This window comes from Ranitomeya variabilis, chromosome 2 (genome assembly GCF_051348905.1).
Source record: "Ranitomeya variabilis isolate aRanVar5 chromosome 2, aRanVar5.hap1, whole genome shotgun sequence".
Lineage (NCBI taxonomy): Eukaryota > Metazoa > Chordata > Amphibia > Anura > Dendrobatidae > Ranitomeya > Ranitomeya variabilis.
Genome location: NC_135233.1, coordinates 790,814,575 through 790,834,001, shown reverse-complemented (window position 1 = coordinate 790,834,001; position 19,427 = coordinate 790,814,575). Strand labels below are relative to the sequence as shown.

The following is a 19,427-nucleotide window of genomic DNA, read 5'->3' as shown; positions in this document are numbered from 1 at the left end:
AAGTCTCTCGCATCAATACCAGGCACTGCTGTCGGCACTTGGGACCGAAGCGTTCAGCTGCATAGAAGTACATGCAGCCACACACTCCAGTCCTGAGTGTCGGGTATGGAGACGGGACACTCGCGCAAGTTTCTCGCCTTGCACTCGCAAGTGTTACACTGGCCTAACACTGCATATACAAATCGTGGTTCCTGTTGTGGGCCGTAAAATGATTTAGTCAGTGGGACTACTTTAAACTTTATTAATCTTCTCACAAGGGAAGGCATAGATGTATACTTTTTGTACTTTGCTTCTCCACTTTTCTTGAATCTATTGATTTTATGCCCTACTTTTGGCCATATCTTTTTATTTTTGAAGAGTCTTTACTCTGGTAAATCTTTAGTAAGCCTTTATAGATTTTTTTCTAGTTTCTAGCATATTTCTTTAAAAAAAATTGTACGTGTACTATCCACAGTCCTTTCTAACTATTCACTTGTGACAAACATATGGCACAAAAGTAACTGCCTGGCCCCCACATTACACAGTTGCTACAGTAGATGGGGGTTCCGAATGAAAAATGTGATACAACTATAAACTGGTTAGCCGTTCCTTGTTTCTCTGCTGTGCCCTTAGAGAATTCCAAGCATTATAGATCATTTTAAGACCATTTAAGATCTCAGATTCAGTAAGAATTTCAACCATTTTACCACACCTTTCATCTGTCTTTTTGCTGTCCCCTGAAAGCTTGAAGTATTGATCCCGTTTTCTAGTTCATACTATATGTAACACTGCCATCTAACGGTGAAGAACTCAAACAATACATATTTGGAAAAAATCATATGTGCATGATAAAAAAGCAAGAACACTAATAAACATGTTAATTTCAGTATTTTTTGGGGGGGGCAGCAGAATTAGGCTCCATTCGCACTTCCATGTGACACGTTCAGGTTCTGCTTGTTTTTTCTTGGATAGCACGCAGACCCATGGAGTTTCATTGATCCATACACACAACACCTTTAAAAATGGATCTGTGGAGAACGTTAATCATACTCAAGAGATCATGATTTGGGAGTGTGAGGTCAAATTCTGTGCACTGTGGAAGTGACACCATGCTGGACTAGTACATCTGCAGAGCATCCATAATAAAAGACATCTAGAAAATAATTATAATGCTGGATATGGCTCTAAATCATAACTGGGAAGTTTGGGAGATAGAGGGACGTGACAGGGCTACATAATTTCATCCCAAATTGTCTAACTGAATCCACGGAGTATACTATCTGAATGATTATGGTTAGTGTTTTCACTGTAATATGTAAAATAATTTGTAGAGTTAAGCAAAACTATTCATAGCACTCTCCTGAAAGGTCATGTCAGTGGTCAGTGGTTGACGGACACGAGCCCAAAAAACCTCTTACCTGTCACACAACGTGTAGGAAAGGCTAAGTGCAACACAAAGGGATAAGGGAACCAAACACTAGGGAAGGGGGAGTGGAGACCCTTTAACCCCTTTTTGACATTAGATGTACTATCCCGTCGAGGTGGGGTGGACCCGTATGCCTACCGACGGGATAGTACGTCATAGCGATTGGCCGCACTCACGGGGGGAGCACGGCCGTTCGCGGCCGGGTGTCAGCTGACTATCGCAGCTGACATCCGGCACTATGTGCCAGGAGCGGCCACGGAACGAACATGATCGCAGCATTCCGGGGGCATAGGGAAGCATTGCGCAGGGAAGGGGCTCCCTGCGGGATTCCCTGAGACCCTCCGTACAAGGCGATGTGCTCACCTTGTACCGGGCGTCTCCTCTCTGCAGACCCCAGATCCAAAATGGCCGCGGGGCTGCATCCGGGTCTTGCAGGGAGGTGGCTTACAAGTGCCTGCTCAGAGCAGCTGCCGGGAAGCCTCCCTGCTGTGCCTGTGTGATCGCTGATCTGACACAGTGCACAGCAAAGTGTCAGATCAGCGATCTGTCACTTTACTGTGATGTCCCCCCTGGGGCAAAGTAAAAAAGTTAAAAAAAAAATATTTACATGTGTAAAAAAAAAAAAAAAAATTCCTAAATAAATAAAAAAATATATATATTGTTCCAATAAATACATTCCTTTATCTAAATAAAAAAAACAATAAAAGTACACATATTTAGTATCGCCGTGTCTGTAACGACCCGACATATAAAACTGTCCCACTAGTTAACCCCTTCAGTGAACACCGTAAAAAAAATAAAAAAACAAGGCAAAAAACAAACCTTTATTATCATGCTGCCGAACAAAAAGTGGAATAACATGAGATCAAAAAGACAGATATAAATAACCATGGTACCGCTGAAAACGTCATCTTGTCCCGCAAAAAACGAGCCGCCAAACAGCATCATCAGTGAAAAAATAAAACAGTTATAGTCCTCAGAATAAAGCAATGCAAAAATAATTATTTTTTTTCTATAAAATAGTTTTTATCGTATAAAAGCGCCAAAACATAAAAAAAATAATCTAAATGCGGTATCGCTGTAATCGTACTGACCCGAAGAATAAAACTGCTTTATCCATTTTATCAAACGCGGAACGGTATAAACGCCCCCCCCAAAAGAAATTCATGAATAGCTGGTTTTTGGTCATACTGCCTCATAAAAATCGGAATAAAAAGCGATCAAAAAATGTCACATGCCCGAAAATGTTGCCAATAAAAACGTCAACCTCACATGACTCTGTGGACCAAAATATAGAAAAATTAAATCTCTCAAATTGTGGTAACGCAAAAAAATAGTTTTTGCAATAAAAAGCGTATTTTAGTGTGTGACAGCTGCCAATCATAAAAATCCGCAAAAAAAACTGCTATTAAAGTAAATCAAACCCCCCTTCATCACCCCCTTAGTTAGGGAAAAATAAAAAAAATAAAAAAATGTATTTATTTCTATTTTCCCATTAGGGTTAGGGTTGGGGCTAGGGTTGGGGCTAGGGTTAGGGTTGGGGCTAGGGTTTGGATTACGTTTACGGTTGGGATTAGGGTTAGGGGTGTGTCAGGGTTAGGGGTGTGGTTAGGGTTATGGTTGGGATTAGGGTTAGGAGTGTGTTGGAGTTAGGGGTGTGGTTAGAGTTGGGGTTAGGGGTGTGGTTGGGATTAGGGGTGTGTTTGGGTTAGGGTTTCAGTTAGAATTGGGGGTTTCCACTGTTTAGGCACATCAGGGGCTCCCCAACGCAACATGGCGTCCCATCTCAATTCCAGCCAACTTTGCATTGAAAAGTCAAAAGGTGCTCCTTCCCTTCCGAGCTCTGCCATGCACCAAAACAGTGGTTTACCCCCACATATGGGGTATCAGCGTACTCAGGACAAATTGCACAACAACATTTGGGGTACAATTTCTTCTGGTAACCTTGGGAAAATAAAAAATTGGGGGCGAAAAGTTCATTTTTGTGAAAAAACATTATTTTTTAATTTTACGGCTCTACATTATAAACTTCTGTGAAGCACTTGGTAGGTTAAAGTGCTCACCACACATCTAGATAAGTTCCTTAGGGGGTCTACTTTCCAATATGGTGTCACTTGTGGGGGGTTTCAATGTTTAGGCACATTAGTGGCTCTCCAAACGCAACATGGCATCCCATCTTAATTCCAGCCAATTTTGCATTGAAAAGTGAAATGGCGCTCCTTCCCTTCTGAGCTCTGCCATGCGCCCAAACAGTGGTTTACCCCCACATATGGGGTATCCGGGTACTCAGGACAAATTGTACAACTTTTGGGGTACATTTTCTCCTCCTACCCTTGGTAAAATAAAACAAATTGGAGCTGAAGTAAATTTTTTGTGAAAAAAAATTAAATGTTCATTTTTTTTTTAAACATTCCAAAAATTCCTGTGAAACACCTGAAGGGTTAATAAACTTCTTGAATGTGGTTTTGAGCACCTTGAGGGGTGCAGTTTTTAGAATGGTGTCACACTTGGGTATTTTCTATCATATAGACCCCTCAAAATGACTTCAAATGTGACGTGGTCCCTAAAAAAAATGTAAAAATGAGAAATTGCTGGTCAACTTTTAACCCTTATAACTCCCTAACAAAAAAAATGTTGTTTCCAGAATTGCGCTGATGTAAAATAGACATGTGCGAAATGTTAGTTATTAAGTATTTTGTGTGACATATCTCTGTAATTTAAGGGCATAAAAATTCAAATTTGGAAAATTGCAAAAATTTCAAAATTTTCGCCAAATTTCCTTTTTTTTCACAAATAAACGCAGGTAATATGAAAGAAATTTTACCACTATCATGAAGTACAATATGTCACGAGAAAACAATGTCAGAATTACTGGGATCCGTTGAAGCGTTCCAAGCGTTATTACCTCATAAAGGGACAGTGGTCAGAATTGTAAAAATTGGCCCGGTCATTAACGTGCAAACCAGCCTTGGGGGTAAAGGGGTTGAGCAGATCTAATGTCACCCTGTCTGCCCTATCGTCCCTATATAGGTTTCGCTCCTATCGCCGAGCAGGATGCATAATCCCTGCCTGACCCAATCCCTGCCTGACCCCGGTGATAAGCCCTGCAACGGGAAGGACAGGATGAGCGCTAGTCAAGCCCCACTACCACTAAAGACAGATGGGATAAACAAACAAGGGAAATTTAGCTTGAGTAGACTCAGAGAGAAACTCAGACATCCTCCAAACACCAGAGAGGAAGATAGCAGACTGCTAGAGCTCCAAGCCACAATATGGAACTGGAAATAGAAATATCAACCGCAACTTCCAGCAGCAAGCTGGGAGTTATATACACCCTGGTCCAGATGTATCTACTAGAGCTGGGGCGGTTGCCACTGGGTCCTAAAGTCAGAAGGCCCAGGAAGAAGTCTGCCAAACAAACTGCTCAGATTTTCTGCAGTCAGATGCAGAGTGACAATCTGCAGCCTATGACACACCGGTGACAGTACCTCCCTGCAATTATTTTGCCCATAGTGAGCCCCTACTCAATGACTCTCCGATTTCATGTTTATGACTATACTGAGCCCCCTACTCAGTCACTCGAAGGTGACATATTCATGCTCATTTAGAGCCCTAACTCATTGACTTCACATTCACATTCACACGGTTTCACATTTGCGGTTGTGTCCGCAGCGTTTCTTCCGCAAATATCCGCATACGTTGTGTATTCCTATATTTAACATTAGGGACGCATGCGTCTGCGATCGTTCGCGTTTTGCTGCGTTTGACGACGCATGCGTCGTTTCGTCGTCTGCGGTTTGTCGCGGAAATGCAACATGTAGTAATTTTTAGAGGCGTCAATTTGCCGCCTGGAAACGTATGCAGTCGATTGCGTAAGGAATGCACCTAAAAAACGCATTGCTGTCTATATGAATGCATGCGTTCACAAGCACATGCGTTTGCTTGCGTTCGTGAACGCATGCGTTGCACCAGAGAAAAACATGTCTAGACACTGATAAGCCACCCCCCACATAAAAGGTGATAAAGGGAGGTAGTGGACATTTGCAGGTCACTACTCAGCAGACAGCCAAGCAGAGCAGACAGACCACAGCACCTTGGAGCAAACAAGCCTCTGAACAATGTGAGTATATCCTAGCCAATGCCTTTGTTTTCTATTTTCTGTCTCTACATGTCCTAATTTCTGTCATTTCTTTCTTTCTGCATGCATCAGAATGTCGTCTTCTTCTGATGAGGAGCAACGTCCTGGGCCTTCTGAAGTAGAACATGTCAGTGAAGTGAGTACTCACCTCCACAGATGGGTAAGTATTCACTGTCACATCTACACGTATGACAATTTTTTGTTTTTCATTTTTTTAGAGCACTTCTTCTACTGCGGCAGAGACTGGGCAGGAGCAGCGGAGTCACGGTCGGGTGGCAAGGCGGCAGCGTGTACGTATACAAGGCTAACAGTTTACTGTATCCTCACTTTAGTGTTCTTGAATCTTCCTTTCTTTACATTCCTATTTATTTACATTTTTCTTCTGGAATCCTTTTGTATCTTGACTTTCCTTATTCATGCCATTTCTCAGCCTCTGTTTTCTTTTTTTTCCTTATGTTAATGGATCCAACATTAATGTCTTTATTTAATTTTTAGGTTCCAGAACGGGATGAAGACCTCATAGAAAATTACTTCCTCATCTCCCTGGTCCAGGAGCGAGTCCCGTTGTGGGACACCCGGGTTCCACAGCACTCGGACAATGTGACGATCCGGCGCCTATGGAACGAGGTGGCCAAAGAGATGTGAGATGGCTGGGACAACGCCCCGACTCGGGCCCGAAATGCTTTTGGTAAGCATTGCAATGCAGTGTGAAGCAGCAGAGACCTTGGCCGTGCTCACACACCTGTGTGTGATGAGATAAACTCTCAGGAGTTTCTCTCATCACACACAGTTGTGTGAGCACGGCCAAAAGTCCATTGTCTAACCATTATGTTTTGTTCTTTCAACAGTGGCCAGAGTCAAAACACGTTGGCGTTCGATGAAGGACCGCTTCAACAAGGACCTGCGTCAAGAGAGCCGTGTTCCCAGTGGTTCAGGAGCAAGGATCAGAAAATACAAATACCATTGCGTTCTGGCATTTTTAAGACCGGTCCTTGCCCAGAGAACGTAAGTATTTCTCCTGTGCATTAGGTTGTGTTGTATTGCCATAATCTGTATATTTCTATTACACAGGATTTTGCGTCTGGTTCATTTTTGGTATTTTCTTTTTCCTTTTTTCACAGCACATGGAGCATCACTGTTGGCCCAGGTTCTGGAGCGGTCCTTCATCAGACAGCCACGGACCCGTCCCAGCCATCCAGCAGCGCTGCAGCAAGTGGGCCTGCCACACTAACTGGAGACCAGGAAGCTGGTCCATCAGGTATTCCCCTTTCCCAGTCCTCTGCCACTGCCCCTTTTTTGGGGGGGCTCCTCCCGACAGCAGCAGAGGGCATCGGACAGGTCCCTCATGCCTGAGTTTTTGCACTTGAGCTCGGTTTTTCACGAAGGACTCAAGGCTTTGGGTTACCGAATGGATATTTCACTTAGCCACATGAATACACGTATCCAGGAGGTCACCAAAAGCCTTGACCAAGTAAAAGCCGACCTCCAGAGGCCAGCACATCATTTTTTTTTAACCAAATTGAGCAGGGCATGTCGGAACACCTTACTCCTGATCTCCAGCTGAATGTCATGCAGGCCTGCAATGCTGCTTATGTGCAGGCTATGCAGCAGAGTCGGTATTTTCAGCAGACAGTGGCGGCATATCCACCTGTGCCTTCACTGTCACGATTAACCTCAATGCCGACCTCTGCTGCATACCACTGCACGGCCACCTCTATTCCTTGCACTGCAGGACACCAGTACAGCACCACCACCATGCCGAGTGCTGTTGGACAGCCCACCGCCACCACCATGACAACCGCTGCTCCTGCCTGGACCTCCTCCACTAACACGACGATGCAGCAGGACCCAGGAATGGCCTTCCGTACCGCCACCACCACGATGCAGCAGGACCCAGGCATGGCCTTCTGTACCGCCACCACCAAGATGCAGCAGGACCCAGGAATGGCCTTCCGTACCGCCACCACCACGATGCAGCAAGACCCAGGCATGGCCTTCTGTACCGCCACCACCAAGATGCAGCAGGACCCAGGAATGGCCTTCCGTACCGCCACCACCACGATGCAGCAGGACCCAGGCATGGCCTTCTGTACCGCCACCACCACGATGCAGGACCCAGGAATGGCCTTCCGTACCGCCACCACCACGATGCAGCAGGACCCAGGCATGGCCTTCTGTACCGCCACCACCAAGATGCAGCAGGACTCAGGCATGGCCTTCCGTACCGCCACCACCACTATGATGCAGCAGGATCCTGGCATGGCCTTCCGCTCTACAAGCGCTATGGACTCTGGCATGGCTGCACGCTCTACGAGCACTATGGACTCTGACACAGTGCAGTGCAGCCGGACCCTGACATGTCACCCACCACGACCATGCCACGACATATGAGCCCACCGAGGCTTACCAGAACCCGTCAAACCCTGAAAGGAAAAAAAAAAAAAAACAGCGGACTCTTAGTATTCTTCCCCCTTCACCTCCCAGTGTGTCTGTAATGTCAGGTTTGTCACACCCTTTCAGTGCGTCTCAAGCCTCTCATGTGTCAAGCCCTATCCCCGAACTACCAGACCCCACAAGTTTCATTGCCCCTTCTCCTGCCACCTCTGCGTCATCAACAGTTAGCCAGACCTCACAGCTTCACACCCCCTGTTTACATCACTCTACCCCAAGCAGGCGCAGTTAAATAAATATTTGGTTGTTAGCACACCGTGCGCCAAATAAAAAACTTTGCCACACACTTTATTTTTTGGCCACATCATAGCTCCAGTAGTTAGCAAGTACAAGACTTTGTGTGTCTTTGGTATAGAGCTATGAGGTGGACCAAAAAATTTATACTTGTATTTTCTCCTTAATCTCTTCATTCTGCTTAGTCTGAATAGTGTTGCAGACTGAAAAGAAAATGGTGGCAATACCATGCAAAACTATACTCTACAGGTCAGGTGTCCAAAAACTCATTAGTTGGGACGCCTAAAATGGTGAGTAGAGAAGTGCATTGTATAGCCTCCTTTTTCTCTTCTGTGTACATAATCTATTTCACACAAACTCAAGGGACGATGGTGGTCATACACGGCATATCTATGCTCACCTGCACATGTGTCAGAAATAGTGAATTCGTGAGGCTGTTATTTGTGCATCATGAATTCATTATTTCTGACACCTGACTTGATGAGTATAGATCTGTTTTGTATGACAGCCATTGTCTCTTCAGTCTGTGTCCAATGGATACTGCATAGCAGAACAGAATCAGGACGCAATGACGTCAACAACCTTATCACTAAAACCACATGGCTGCTGTCACACTAGCAGTATGTGGTCAAAATTGTATATTGGTATTTGTAAGCCAAAACAAGGAGTGGAACTATTAGAGGAAAAGTATAATATTAGCATATCTAGCACTTCAGCCTTCATCACCCACTCCTGGTTTTGGATTACAAATACTGATAATAAATAGAGACCAAATACTGCTAGTGTGAGGACAACCTCGGTTTATAGAGGAAATACATATGAGACACGGTCAAAACAACCAAAAAAAGTTTATTAACGAGAAACATTAGTAACATGTAAGAAAATAACTGGTACAGATAAAATAACAACAGGACATTTACACAACGTTGTCCTGCCATGACACACGTCCAATATCCGAATCAAAAAAGGCAGCAAATTGGTCCCGCATGTGGCCAACTTCAGCTGTTGACGGCAACGGGTGATGCTGGTAATCGGGCAGTGGGTGTGCAACTGGTTCATCCAGTTCAATGTTGGGCCGCTCCTTAGCCATAATGTAATTGTTCAGAACCACACAGGCTTTGACCACCTCGTCAACTGTCTCCATTTTTAGATTTATGGCTGATGCAAGAATGTGACATTTTGAGACTAGAATCCCAAAGGCACACTCTACAGTTCTTCGTGCCCTGGTCAGTCTGTAGTTAAAGATCCTTTTAGTGTGGTTCAAGTCACGACTGGAATATGGCTTCAGTAGGTTTTCGCACATCTGAAAGGCCTCACCCCCAACCATAACAAATGGCATCGGTGGACCTTGAGTGTTGGGGAGAGGTTTTTATTAAAATTTTTGCCATACACACGGTGGCCCATATCCGAGTTCTTGAAAGTCTGGGAATCGTTGCCACAGCCAAAAGCTCCACTGTCCACGGCGATGAAGCGAAAGTCCGCATCGGCTATTGCCATGAGCACAACAGAAAAATATTTTTTATAGTTGAAGTACTCCGATCCTGTTCTGGCTGGTTTGATAATGCGGATGTGCTTTCCATCCACCGCTCCCAAACAGTTGGGGAAATCACACACCTCCAGAATTTTTCCGCAATTCCAATCCACATGTCCAAGGTGGGTAGGGGTATAAACTCATCCCGGAGTACATTCCACAAAGCCCGGCAGGTGTCCGCAACTATTCCCGACAGGGTGGATATTCCAAGCCGGTATTGGAAATGGAGGGATGATAAACTCTCTCCGGTTGCCAGAAATCTGGAAGAAAATAATTAATTAAGAAAAATTACAATCAGTTCTATTTAAGGTGTGGTTATGCTAATGATAGTAAGGAAAATACCAAACAAAAAAAAAAACTTTACTACATCCAAAATTAGCACTGGCATTGGTTTACATTTCTTACGTATCTTAATGTAACCAGCAGACGTTCCTCGGGTGGAATCGCTCTACGGAGCTGGGTGTCCTGTCTCCGTATGGCTCCTTGAACGCGAGCAAGCAAATCCCGGAACGAGTCTTGCGACATCCTTGTGTATTCCGGGAATTTGTCCGGGTTGGCATTAAGCTCGCCATACAGCGTGTGATAGGCCCCACGTCTCTCGTAATTCAATAATGGGGTGTCTCCAAAAACACCTACGCCGTCTCCTTCTCCATCTTTCGCGATTTCTGTCTTGCTCCCAAGCAAATGCACAGGCAAGAAACAGCTTTATGCTTAAATCCAGGTTGAAATAAAAGCTCTCCATGCGAAGATCCATCATGACACAGGAAACAGTAGCACACGGTTAAGATTTCAGCAGTCCTATGGTCTATATATAGAGATCCCATAATACACGCCCTCTGTAGTCACATTGGCAGTGTCTGTTTATCTAGATTTTTCTCCTGTAAAATTTGTCACCATGCGCACCAAAAACGCAAACGCAGAAAAAAAAGCATGTAAAAGCGTGCAAACGCGGCATTTTTTTAACCGCATGCGTTCCCGCATGCGTCTAAAAAACGCCGCGTTTGTATGCGTTTTTTCCAGCACTTGCGGATGCGGATTAAACGCTGCGGATTCTAACACAAATGTGAAACTAGCGTTACTGGTCACATCTTAATGACCATACTGAACTCCTATTAACCCCACCATGACAGCGATTTTTATTTTTTTCCTCCCCTTCTTTCAAGAGCCATAAGTTTTTTTCTATTTGTCTATATACATAGCCATATTAGGGCTAGTTTTTTGCGGGACGAGTTGTGCTTTTGAATGACACCATTCATTCTTCCACATAGTGTACTAGAAAAAATCCAAGTGTATTGAAATTGTTTTTTTGGTTTTTCGTTTAACACGTTCACTGTACGGTAATACTTTCCTGGCAATCTGATTCTCCAGGTAAGTATGAGTGCACAGATACCAAACATGTATAGTTTGTTTTTTTATTTACCGTAAGTGATAAAAACAAATTTGGATAGTTGAAAAAATAAAATTTTACTTTTGGTGCCAAGTTCGGAGACCCATAGCGTCTCCATTTTTGAGGATCTGGAACTGGGCGAGGGCTTATTATTTTTGTGCCGTGAGTTGATGGTTTTTATTGATACCATTTTGGGGTTTGGGTTAGATACGATGTTTTGATTGCCTCATTGATTTTATTGCAATGCTGTATCGGTCAAAAAACGTAATTCTGGTGTTTTGATATTTTTTTTCTCATTATGCCCTTTACCAATCTGATTAACAACCTTTACATTTTGATAGATCAGACTTTTAGGAACACAGCAATAGAAAATGTGTTTATTTTTTTTTTATTTTTAAGGAGAAAAGGTAGCTGATTTGAACTTTAGTAGGGTTTTTTGATATTTTCAAAACTTTTTACTGTATTTTAAAGGGAACAAGAAGCTGAGATCATCTGATCGCTAGTGCTATACACAGAAGTCCTACAGCACTGCTATGTATAAAGAAAATCACGAAAATCACTCCTGGCTTTCACAGGAGTATCGTAATGACAGGCACAGGGGTCATCAGCAGATTGCTAGCTGTCATGGCAACCCATTATCTGCCATCATCTGCTGGGAAAGGTGTGGGCTTGATGTGCAAGCTCGGATCAAAGGCAGGGACATGACATGATTTACATGTATGTCATCAGTCATGAAGGCGTTGACTCACTGCTGATGTCTTCATACCCATTAGCTACAGTGACTGAAAGCTGACAGCTTCATGACCATACTAGACCTCTACTAAGTGACTCAGAGGTTACATCTTCATGCTCATTTTGAGTCCCTACTCAGTGATTCACAGGTGACATCTTCATGACCATACTTCACTCACATTCAGAGACTAACAGGTGGCACCTTCATGACCATACTGAGGTCCTATGCAGTGAGTCACAGGTGACATCTTCGTACCCATACTGAACCCCTATTCAGTGACTCAGAGGTGACATCTTCATGCTCATTTCGAGCCCCTATTCAGTGACTTACAGGTGATATCTACTTGACCATATTGAGCACCTACTCAGTGGCTCACAGGTGACATCTTCATTCCCCTCCTGAACTCCTAGTCAGCGACTCACAGGTGGTGTCTTCAGGCCCATAATAAGTCTCTAATCAGTGATGCATTGGTGTCATTTTCATGCCCATACAACTCACAACTTCATGACCGTACTAAGGCCCTAATTAGTGACTCAGGGGTCATATCTTCATGCTCATACTGAGCCTCTACTCAGTGACTCACAGGTGACATCTTTATGACCATACTGAGCATACTCAGTGACTCATTAGTAACAATTTCATGTCGATACTAAGACCTAACCTAGTGACTCGCGGCTGACATATTGCACATTTTGGGCCCCTACTCATACTTTGCTCACACTCAGAAACTAACAGGTGGCACCTTCATGACCATACTGAGCGCCTACTCAGTGACTCACAGGTAACATCTTCATGCAAATACTGAGCTCCTACTCAGTGATTCACAGGTGGAGTCTTCATTGCTTTACTGAACCCCTACTCAGTGATTTAAAGGTGACAACTTTATGCCCTACCTAGGGCCTTACAAGGTGACCTTTTATACCCATCCTGGGCCCGCACCCTAATGGTATGTGTCCACGTTCAGGATTGCATCAGGATTTGGTCAGGATTTTCCATCAGTATTTGTAAGCCAAAACCAGGAGTGGGTGATAAATGCAGAAGTGGAGCATATGTTTCTATTATACTTTTCCTCTATTTGTTCCACTCCTGGTTTTGGCTTACAAATACTGATGAAAAATCCTGACCAAATCCTGAACGTGGACACATACCCTTAGGGTATGTGTCCATGGTCAGGATGGCCGGCGGTATCGCCGCTCGGCGCTAAGCCCCGCCCCCTTTCTGGGACACGATGATGCCGGATGTGTTAACTGTACACATCCGGGATCATCGCTCTCTCCCATAGCGCCCTGTGATATGCCTTGCGGGGACGCAGCGTCCCCGCAAGGTGTACGGACATGTGCGATCTGAAAAGACGCGCAGCATGTCCGGAGTCGCAGGGAAGACGGATGCAGGTTTCCACGCATAGTGGAGACGGGATTTCATAAAATCCCCTCCACTATGCTGGAACATCTGGACGCTGCGTGTTTGACGCTGCAGCTCTGCGCAGCGTCAAACACGCAGCGTTTACTGACCGTGGAAACTCACCCTTACAGGTGACTTTTTATACCCATCCTGGGCCCGCACTCACTCATAGGTGACATCTTCATGCCCATATTGAGCCCCACCCCACTGTCTCACAAGTGACAATGTCATGCCCATACTGGATCCCTACTCAGTGACTCATAGGTGACGTCTTCATCACCATAGTGGGCCCCGACTTACGGGTGACATTTTTATATAGTTACATATTCGGGTTGAAAACATTCTGTCCATCAAGTTCAACCTTTCGCCACCAGTTATGCCAACTGCTCACTCATAAACAAGATAGGTTTCTGATTGCTGTAGGTCCTGCAACTGGGACCACCACCAATCACAAGAAAGGAGGTCTTAAATCCCTGTTTGGCTGGCATGGTAGTCGTCACGTGCCTTACTGCCCCAAAGTCTATGGGACTAATGAAGCCATTCACTGTACTCGAGTCTCTCCGCCGGTCCCAGACAATGAATGTAGTGACAGTGAGTATACAATCACCGCCTCTCCAGTCAAATAAGGGACACAAGAACCTCGTTCTCGTGGTTGGTGGGACTCCGGCAATCAGAAACTACTCCCTTAGCCTGTGAACAGGTAATAAGATGTAATTAGGGGCGAATAATCGGAGACTTTGGCGATTGCTATTTCAGGATCGCCCTTTGAAATGTTATTGCATCGTCTATGCGTGCAGGCAGCGTGCACATACGGGAGGCCATGGCGGCACATGGGACGCGGTGTACACTGGAGGGTAAGCGCAAAGCCCTCAGAGAACAGAAATCGTTCAGTCACGTTCCCATAGCCTGAAGAATCCCATGAAGTGTGATTCTGCGTGGTCTCTGGAGCCATTATGAATGGTTGCCACACTTAAAGACATGTGGCTACTGCTAGCAATTATGAGGGACTAGCATAAGGCAAACTATGGCTGCCATTTATAGCAGTTGTGTAATACAACGTTTCCTATCCCTCAGCGCCAGCAGCTGTCTCACAACAAGCCTCCGCATGGACGAGGTGAGGACAGAACACGACACCTAGTCGCTTCATAATCTAGTCACGTGACAGGGACCTTGGCTCCCCCTCCCGTGTTTACGCCGCCGGGCGACACGTCACTAGACGCGAGCGTGCGGCGCTCTTGTTTCCATAGTGACAGTGAAGCAATGGCTGCTCCGTTGCCGGTATCACGGCTTTTCGCGTCTCTGCAGCCGGGAGATATGACGCCTCTGGCTCCAGAGGAGACAGAGAACAAGCCGGGTATTGTGGTTGGGCACAAAGGAGGGCGCGAAGTGCAAGTGACGGGCACCGCTGAGCTAAGCGCAGCCCCGGACAGGGCCCGGGTGTGTGTACGTGTGTCCAGCAGCAAAGGGGCCGCTGCGGAGGCGAAGAGCAGCGTCGGTAAACGGCTGGAGTATATTGAGCAGACCCTGCGCCAGAGAGGGGTCACGGTGAGAGACGTTTATGTACGGAGGCCTGCACTAGAGGGCGGAATGGCACCTCTATATATGGCGGGCAGCGTTACACCCCGTGTACCCCTATATATGGCGGGCAGCGTTACACCCCGTGTACCCCTATATATGGCGGGCAGCGTTACACCCCGTGTACCCCTATATATGGCGGGCAGCGTTACGCCCCATGTACCCCTATATATGGCGGGCAGCGTTACGCCCCGTGTACCCCTATATATGGCGGGCAGCGTTACACCCCGTGTACCCCTATATATGGCGGGCAGCATTACACCCCGTGTACCTCTATATATGGCGGGCAGCGTTACACCCCGTGTACCCCTATATATGGCGGGCAGCATTACACCCCGTGTACCTCTATATATGGCGGGCAGCATTACACCCCGTGTACCCCTATATATGGCGGGCAGCATTACACCCCGTGTACCCCTATATATGGAGGGCAGCATTACACCCCGTGTACCCCTATATATGGTGGGCAGCATTACACCCCGTGTACCTCTATATATGGCGGGCAGCGTTACACCCCGTGTACCCCTATATATGGCGGGCAGCGTTACACCCCGTGTTCCCCTATATAAGGCGGGCAGCGTTACACCAAGTGTACCCCTATATATGGCGGGCAGCGTTACACCCCGTGTACCCCTATATATGGCGGGCAGTGTTACACCAAGTGTACCCCTATATATGGCGGGCAGCGTTACACCCCGTGTTCCCCTATATATGGCGGGCAGCATTACACCCCGTGTACCTCTATATATGGCGGGCAGCATTACACCCCGTGTACCCCTATATATGGCGGGCAGCATTACACCCCGTGTACCCCTATATATGGCGGGCATCATTACACCCCGTGTACCCCTATATATGGCTGGCAGCATTACACCCCGTGTACCCCTATATATGGCGGGCATCATTACACCCCGTGTACCCCTATATATGGCGGACATCATTACACCCCGTGTACCCCTATATATGGCGGGCAGCATTACACCCCGTGTACCCCTATATATGGCGGCAGCATTACACCAAGTGTACCCCTATATATGGCGGGCAGCGTTACACCCAGTGTACCCCTATATATGGCGGGCAGCAATACACCCCGTGTACCCCTATATATGGCGGCAGCGTTACACCAAGTGTACACCTATATATGGCGGGCAGCGTTACACCCCGTGTACCCCTATATATGGCGCGCAGCGTTACACCCCGTGTACCCCTATATATGGCGGGCAGCGTTACACCCCGTATACCCCTATATATGGCGGGCAGCGTTACACCCCGTGTACCCCTATATATGGCGGGCAGCGTTACACCCCGTGTACCCCTATATATGGCGGGCAGTGTTACACCCCGTGTACCCCTATATATGGCGGGCAGCAATACACCCCGTGTACCCCTATATATGGCGGCAGCGTTACACCAAGTGTACACCTATATATGGCGGGCAGCGTTACACCCCGTGTACCCCTATATATGGCGCGCAGCGTTACACCCCGTGTACCCCTATATATGGCGGGCAGCGTTACACCCCGTGTACCCCTATATATGGCGGGCAGCATTACACCCCGTGTACCCCTATATATGGCGGGCAGTGTTACACCCCGTGTACCCCTATATATGGCGGGCAGCATTACACCCCGTGTACCCCTATATATGGCGGGCAGCGTTACACCCCGTGTACCCCTATATATGGCGGGCAGCGTTACACCCCGTGTACCCCTATATATGGCGGGCAGCATTACACCCCGTGTACCCCTATATATGGCGGGCAGCATTACAACCCGTCTACCTCTATATATGGTGGGCAGCGTTACACCCCGTGTACCCCTATATATGGCGGGCAGCGTTACACCCCGTGTACCCCTATATATGGCGGGCAGCGTTACACCCCGCGTACCCCTATATATGGCGGACAGCGTTACACCCCGCGTACCCCTATATATGGTGGGCAGCATTACACCCCGTGTACCCCTATATATGGTGGGCAGCATTACACCCCGTGTACCTCTATATATGGCGGGCAGCGTTACACCCCGTGTACCCCTATATATGGCGGGCAGCGTTACACCCCGTGTTCCCCTATATAAGGCGGGCAGCGTTACACCAAGTGTACCCCTATATATGGCGGGCAGCGTTACACCCCGTGTACCCCTATATATGGCGGGCAGTGTTACACCAAGTGTACCCCTATATATGGCGGGCAGCGTTACACCCCGTATACCCCTATATATGGCGGGCAGCGTTACACCCCGTGTACCCCTATATATGGCGGGCAGCGTTACACCCCGTGTACCCCTATATATGGCGGGCAGTGTTACACCCCGTGTACCCCTATATATGGCGGGCAGCATTACACCCCGTGTACCCCTATATATGGCGGGCAGCGTTACACCCCGTGTACCCCTATATATGGCGGGCAGCGTTACACCCCGTGTACCCCTATATATGGCGGGCAGCATTACACCCCGTGTACCCCTATATATGGCGGGCAGCATTACAACCCGTCTACCTCTATATATGGTGGGCAGCGTTACACCCCGTGTACCCCTATATATGGCGGGCAGCGTTACACCCCGTGTACCCCTATATATGGCGGGCAGCGTTACACCCCGCGTACCCCTATATATGGCGGACAGCGTTACACCCCGTGTACCTCTATATATGGCGGGCAGCATTACACCCCGTGTACCCCTATATATGGCGGGCAGCATTACACCCCGTGTACCCCTATATATGGCGGGCAGCATTACACCCCGTGTACCCCTATATATGGCGGGCAGCATTACACCCTGTGTACCTCTATATATGGCGGACAGCATTACACCAAGTGTACCCCTATATATGGCGGGCAGCGTTACACCAAGTGTACCCCTATATATGGCAGGCAGCGTTACACCCCGTGTACCCCTATATATGGCGGCAGCGTTACTCCAAGTGTACCCCTATATATGGCGGGCAGCATTACACCCCGTGTACCCCTATATATGGCCGGCAGCATTACACCCCGTGTACCCCTATATATGGCGGGCTGTTATGAACTGGTGGCCTAGGAGCAGCATGGACGAGCTCTGGAGTAGGTGGCCTCTATACTGACTGCAGACCCTGAACTTAACACATCAACTAGAAGTAGCCGTGGGATGTTCCTGTCGCTCCCTAGACACCTCGTCACGGCCGGAAAACTAATTACCCCTAAAGAAAGAAACAGGAATACTATCTTGCCTCAGAGAAAATTCCCAAAGGAAAGGCAGCCCCCCACAAATATTGACTGTGAGAGGAGAGGGAAATTACAAACGCAGACTGAAAACAGAATTTAGCAAAGGAGGCCACGCTACCTAGAAAGAAAAGACAGGAAAGAGTACTGTGCGGTCAGTATAAAAAATACTACAAAATCCACCACAGAGAATACAAAAATCTCCACACCTAACTAAAGGCATGGAGGGTAACTCTGTGACTCCAGAGCTTCCAACTTGGCTGAATAAATCTTTACACAGACAAAGCTGGACAAGAAATAACATAGCAATTCACAGAACTATTAAAGGGAACCTGTCACCCCGTTTTTTCCGTATGAGATAAAAATACTGTTAAATAGGGCCTGAGCTGTGCATTACAATAGTGTAGTTTGTGGACCCCGATTCCCCACCTATGCTGCCAAAATACGTTACCAAAGTAGTCGTTTTCGCCTGTCAATCAGGCTGGTCTGGTCAAAAGGGCGAGGTGTCTACCCCAGATTTTGCTTAGTTTTCCGTTGGTGGCGTAGTGGTGTGCGCATGCTCAAGTCCAGAATCCTCTGCCAGGGGATTGAAAAGAGCGCGATGTTCGTTATTTCATTGGTGATCGGTGGGAGCGGCCATCTTCCTTTGGCCGCGCGTGCGCAGAAGCGGCGCTCTGCTGGCCGCGGCTTCAGGAAAATGGCCGCGGGATGCCGCGCGTGCACAGATGGATATCGCGGCGGCCATTTTCCTGAAGCCGAGTTCGCATCTTGGCTTCAGGAAAATGGCCGCCGCGATATCCATCTGCGCACGCGCGGCACCCCGCGGCCATTTTCCTGAAGCCGCGGCCAGCAGAGCGCCGCTTCTGCGCACGCGCGGCCAAAGGAAGATGGCCGCGCCCACCGATCACCAATGAAATAACGAACATCGCGCTCTTTTCAATCCCCTGGCAGAGGATTCTGGACTTGGGCATGCGCACACCACTACGCCACCAACGGAAAACTAAGCAAAGTCTGGGGTAGACACCACGCCCTTTTGACCAGACCAGCCTGATTGACAGGCGAAAACGACTACTTTGGTAACGTATTTCGGCAGCATAGGTGGGGAATCGGGGTCCACAAACTACACTATTGCAATGCACAGCTCAGGCCCTATTTAACAGTATTTTTATCTCATACGGAAAAAACGGGGTGACAGGTTCCCTTTAAGTCCACCGCATGTGGACTGCAAAAACAGAGCCAGGACTTATCGTTGATGATTTGGACAATCCAGAAAGAGAAACCAAGCAGAGATGTGGATCCCTAGAAAACAATGGACAACTGGCACTCACTAAAGGAAGGAGCCAGACTAAATAGCCCCGTCCAAAGTGGAA

General features: G+C 47.2%; 1 protein-coding gene across 2 annotated transcripts in view; it reads left to right on the top strand.

The window, feature by feature from the left end:
* The first annotated feature begins 14,473 nt into the window (after positions 1 to 14,473).
* The window catches only part of IRAK1BP1 (interleukin 1 receptor associated kinase 1 binding protein 1), a 40,663-nt gene continuing 35,709 nt past the window's right edge, over positions 14,474 to 19,427 (top strand). The window contains exon 1 of one of the 2 annotated variants that reach the window (XM_077289848.1): positions 14,474 to 14,825. In XM_077289848.1, coding sequence (XP_077145963.1) covers positions 14,541 to 14,825 — 285 coding nt within the window. In that variant the 5' untranslated portion in view covers positions 14,474 to 14,540. The remainder of the gene's footprint in view (positions 14,826 to 19,427) is intronic. The other variant, XM_077289847.1, reaches the window with a different exon arrangement.